The 4,998-nt window shown below is 45.5% G+C and overlaps 1 protein-coding gene across 2 annotated transcripts in view; it reads right to left on the bottom strand.

Moving 5' to 3' along the window:
* Positions 1 to 1,398: 1,398 nt before the first annotated feature.
* The window catches only part of MKRN1 (makorin ring finger protein 1), an 18,425-nt gene continuing 14,825 nt past the window's right edge, over positions 1,399 to 4,998 (bottom strand). For both annotated transcript variants that reach the window (XM_018570492.1, XM_018570493.1), the window contains exons 7-8: positions 4,476 to 4,617; positions 1,399 to 1,803 (exon numbers count right to left, since the gene is read on the bottom strand). In XM_018570492.1, coding sequence (XP_018425994.1) covers positions 1,594 to 1,803; positions 4,476 to 4,617 — 352 coding nt within the window. In that variant the 3' untranslated portion in view covers positions 1,399 to 1,593. The remainder of the gene's footprint in view (positions 1,804 to 4,475; positions 4,618 to 4,998) is intronic.

Below are 4,998 nucleotides of genomic sequence, written 5' to 3'. Positions count from 1 at the left end.
TCTGCCAGCCAATAGTCCACACCTAGTTCTGTTCAGTCTCTGGACTGACTTGCCCTACGATGACATAATGTTGCATTGTAGAGGTCTGAAGTAAAACTGGCCAAACAGGACTGCCTTGAAAAGGTGCTACCATCAGACCCAAGACTCTGCAAAACCAGAGATTCGGACAACTCCTGGACTGGAGAGTTCAAATCAGAGAGCCTGAAGTTTCTCTTGTGGGAGAAACACTCTGGCTTTCACTGTGTCCTGGACTAGACCTAGATACTGCAAACAGTTCCAGTGCTGAATTGAGGGTTCAGGATCTATCCAAACCACTGTAATGCTTGGACAGTCAATGCTTTGTTCCCAGAGAGAGCACACACTGACTGTTCCCTAACAGGAGGTCATCCAAATATCCCACAATGGGGATGCCTCTGGAGCACAGCAGGGCTAGTACTAGGGCCAGCACCGGAGGTGCAGATGAGAAGCCAGAAGGGAAAGCCACAAACTGATAGTGCAGAAAAGCATAGAAAAATGGTGATGAGCTGGAAAGATGGGGACATGTAGTACGCGTCCTTGATGTCCACCAAAACTAAAAAGCTTCCGCAGTGAAGATAGGCCATAAAAGTCCTGGTGGATTCCGTACTACAAGGCTTGTCATCTTTGCAGTCAGAGTCAGCAAAAACAAACTTGGTGATGAGGCCAGCCTGGAGGGCAGCTCTTCCCTTTCTTAAACTCTGTATCATATCTAGTGACCCCTTACAGCAGTGGACACCACTGAGAACACCGGGAGTTTTAAAAAGGGACCCAGTGACCTGTATACTTGAGATAGCTCCAGTCCAGCCCACTCAGAAGGCGAGCCTTTAGAGACAGGGCAAGTGCAAAGGCAATGCCAACAATTTTAGTTCTGTCTGGAAAGCATCCCACACAAAACCCAGACCCCAAAGGTCACTTCCAGGCTATCCCTGCAACATACAGTCTAGACACAGCACTCCAAAAGGCCAGGCTGAGGCTGGACAGGGTAGAAACATTTACCCTAGATTAGTCTTTTACACAGTAGAACCGTCCTCCTAGGACACTACCAAAAAAATTGAGGTATGCTGACAGTAGGAGAGGTCATCGTTGGCTGGACTACAATTTCTTTGCCAATCCTCCCATAGGCAGCAGAATGACCTGAAGGAGAGAGATTTCCTGCATCCCCCAAAGGACAAGAGAGGTGACTTAGAAGGGTAAGCTACAGGAAAATGTGTGATGGAGCAGTGGGTCCGGAGTTTTGGCTGTTTTTTGCCTTAATGCAGAGAATGCATTACGGTTAAAAACAAAAAACGTCCAGACTTCAGCAATGGTGATGCCCGCAACAAATCCACACGCTTTGCCAGTGATTTCATTTTATAAATTTGTGTGTTTTTTTTTTTTTAGATTTATTTTTTTTTCTTTTGAAACAGAGAAACAAACACTCTGGGGAAGGGGGAAAAAGACAAACGTCAGGATAAAAATTACAACAGCACCTGGAATTTTAGGCCTGCCTAGGAGAAACACAGGCACTGCCACAACACCACAGGAAATAGCTACTGTCTGACATGGCCCAGACAGTCCAAACTCCTCTGACTAGCGCTATAGGTCCAGGTCATAAAAATTGTCTAGCTCCTCATGGAACAAGTCCCACTCATCCTCCGAATCTGTTAGGTCTTCGTCAGCACCTGCCGCCAACAGCATAAGAAGCATTTCACCCAGTTCAAAGGTGACCATGTCATCGTCGTCGTTGTCGAAAGGATCCCCGCCTTCGCGCTCCTCAAATTCCCAAAAACGGTTCCTACGCTGGGCCTAGAAAGGATGAAAGAAAATGAAGGGTCAGTAAAGGGCTTTTAAAACCTTGGTATCCAGACAAAAAGGCAACATCAGTGTGCGTCAGATAACTTGACAAAAAATAACGGACTAATCTGCTAAGCGAAATAAATGTACATTGTTTAAAGCCCAACTGCAAGCCTCAAATTCCCAATTTCTAACCCACACCCTTTGTGAAGTAGCCCTGCAACCCATGTCTTTACATGTCCTCTTTACATCCTCCTTCTCCAGCAGTGGGTGACTCCTAAACGCTGCAGAGGACAGGGCCACATAACAAGGTTGTCCAGGGCTGGGGGTGAAGGAGGGAAATGGGCGGAATTTAAAAACGGGCAGCGATGCCCGTTAATATACATGCGATCCGCCGGCCGATCGCATGTATGGGGTGCCAATCGGGTGTCCCCCCCCCCTCCGCGGTCCCCCCCGCTGTTGTCCCGCTGATCCCGTCTCCGCTGTGCCCGGTGCGAGCCCGGGATCAGCATGTCGCCTCTGTCACATGGGATCAGAGGGAGCTCCCTCCGGTCCCCTCTCCACTGAAAGAATGCGGAAGTGTTGTATAATACATCACTTCCGCATTCTTGTGTCACTCTCTCGCACATGTTACATATCGCCGCGAACGTCGCAGTGAGAGCAATAAGTCTAGGGCCATCAATCACTGATAACACTAAACTGATGAGCGGTAAAAACGTTTAAAGTGTCGCCTATGGCCAATTTTGGTTGCCGTCGTTTTCTGCGATGTCGCAGGTGCGCGCAATTTTAAAGCTTGACATGTTTAGTGTCTATTTAACCGACGTGACCTGATCTTTAATATTTGACCAAAAAACTGGGTAATAATAAATGTTTCCTAACATAATGTTACAAAAAACGTTTTTTTCTTCAAAATTCTCAGTAATTTTTCCTAATTATAATAAAAAATAAAACCCCCAGTGGTGATTAAATACCACCAAAAGAAAGCTCTATCTGTCCCCAAAAAAATGGTATAAAATTAATTTCAGAACAGCGTTGCATGACGGAATAAACGTCAGTCAAAGTATCGCAGCGCTGAATACTGAAAAATGGCCTGGCCAGGAAGGGGGTCTAAACACCTGGTCTTGAAGTGGTTAAACAAAGCCATGTGAGTGCATCATAGCCAACATGGTGATGACATAAATTGGGAACCACACTAACTGTTGTGTCTCACAGATAGAGGAGCTGGGCACTGCTAGCTATAAAAGGAAAGTGTAGATTAACATTCTGTCATCAGAAGGCACTGGAGGAATGTTAATCTTCAGATTAGAGATGCTAAGAAGGAAGACCAAAACTTGGGGTTTTTATTGCTGTGCGTTTGTCAAGTGGATCAAACTTGAATTTACTGCCCTAGGGCCAGTAATGAGCTGCCAAAGAAAGACCCTTACAACAACAACACCACTCCCCCAAAAAACTGACAATTCGAACCCTTCTCCACTCTAATGGAAACAAACCGTTTAAATGCTGTATGCGTTTCCATAAGAAAGATTTCCTGTCTCTGATCTCCAATGCCACACAAGAAGGGAGCAAACAAGACGCACACTATTTCAAGTAGCAAAGTGCATTAAGTAATCAAAGCAGCCACTTGGTTATTTAAAAAAGTTAAGGTTATCCCATTCTGCATATCACTATGTTAAAGAGACTACTAATGAGAAAAAGAATTGCAGAGGCAAAGTATCCTTTTATATAACCAAATCAGCAAATTACAAGCCCTTTATGTGATAGCATATTAGTGGCGACAGGTTCTCTTAAAAGGAGACATTAGGAGTCTAAATAGATATCTAGGTATCACCTTTACACTTCAAAGAAGCTATTTAAGCAGAGATCGCACTTGAATAGCTTCTTCCCTGGCTTCTCTAGCCAGGAAATGACAGCCGAGGAGCCGGAAGCGATGCAATCACCGTCGCTTTTGGCTCCCTTCAATGGGGAGGAGATCGGTGAACAGATGTTCGGCAGTCACATTCACCGCTTTTTGCCAACACTCATGATGCCAGTCAAGGCAGGGGGTCTCAGGTAGGTAGTGTCGGGTGTGGGGTTTGGAACCACTTTATCGGCCCGTGGAAGCGGCACCTCAGCCATCAGAATCGTTTCCAATCGGCTTTACACAAGTAAACAGAACCGCCTGGAGTCTGTTTGCAGGGGCCCAAAGCCAGCGCCTTAAGGGATACAGCACTGGCAGGGAAAGGGCTAAAACAAGCCTCCACTGACCTCTGTAGCTGCAGCCACTGTGGAGTAAATCATCAAATTCTGCAGCTGAGGCTTCTTCGTTTTACTTTCCCTTTTTCTGCATAGCTCAGCAGCCCCCTCCCAGCAGTTACTTGGCAGCCTAAAAGCCTTTTAATCCCAATGTATTCACTGAGCAGGTGTAAAAGGAAGAGGGAAGAGCTGAGCGCCTGACTTGAATGACTTCTATAGTGAAACTTGAAGATGTACTGCTCCACAGTACCTGCAACTTCTGAGATCAGGAAGGGCTTGTTTTAAAGCTTAAAACACTGGTTAAGAATAAGTAGATATTTAAATGTCCATAGCCTTGATCACATGAACACCTCTCTGTTGAGGAAAAGTAACATGACTTAAAAATGCCAGATCAGCAATCTTAGTGTGTGGGAGAGAATGGGACAATATGTAGTGCAATGTGGACAACTTACCCGGTACCTGCTGGACATGCCTCCTTTTTGTCGTGGCTGTGGTTCTTCTATACGGCCGTCAGGGTATGCATGTTTGTAAAAACAGTTGCCTCCAAATGGACAGGTGCCGCGACCTTCGTCAAAATACCGACAAGATTTGTTGCTGGAAAGAAATCCCTCTTTACTATTAAATCAGTAGAGCATTCTTCACCATGTCTAGGATGATCAGGAAAGAAGTCGTGTGTGCTAGAGTCCGAGCATGTTGTAACAATAGTAAATTCCTGGGATCCAGTAAAATTACAACTATATTACATACGTAGTTTCCCAAACACTGGACAAATTAAGAGGAGTAAACAGGTTAACTCATTTCTAGGAAATGACAGAAGGCACAAGTTCTCAGAACTAAGCGGGGTGCTTATTTAGTGGTGATTGGGGAAAGGGGGCAGCAGAAAAGAGCTGACATTTCTCAGGATTTCAATGCAGCAGAGGAGTGTTGTCAGCTCACTTTATTTCTGACAGGACCAACAGGTATTTCCCCCCCCCC

The sequence above is a fragment of the Nanorana parkeri genome, unplaced genomic scaffold (assembly GCF_000935625.1).
Source record: "Nanorana parkeri isolate BGI_ZX_2015 unplaced genomic scaffold, ASM93562v1 scaffold1542, whole genome shotgun sequence".
Classification (NCBI taxonomy): Eukaryota; Metazoa; Chordata; class Amphibia; order Anura; family Dicroglossidae; genus Nanorana; species Nanorana parkeri.
This window is presented reverse-complemented; position numbering and strand designations above follow the sequence as displayed.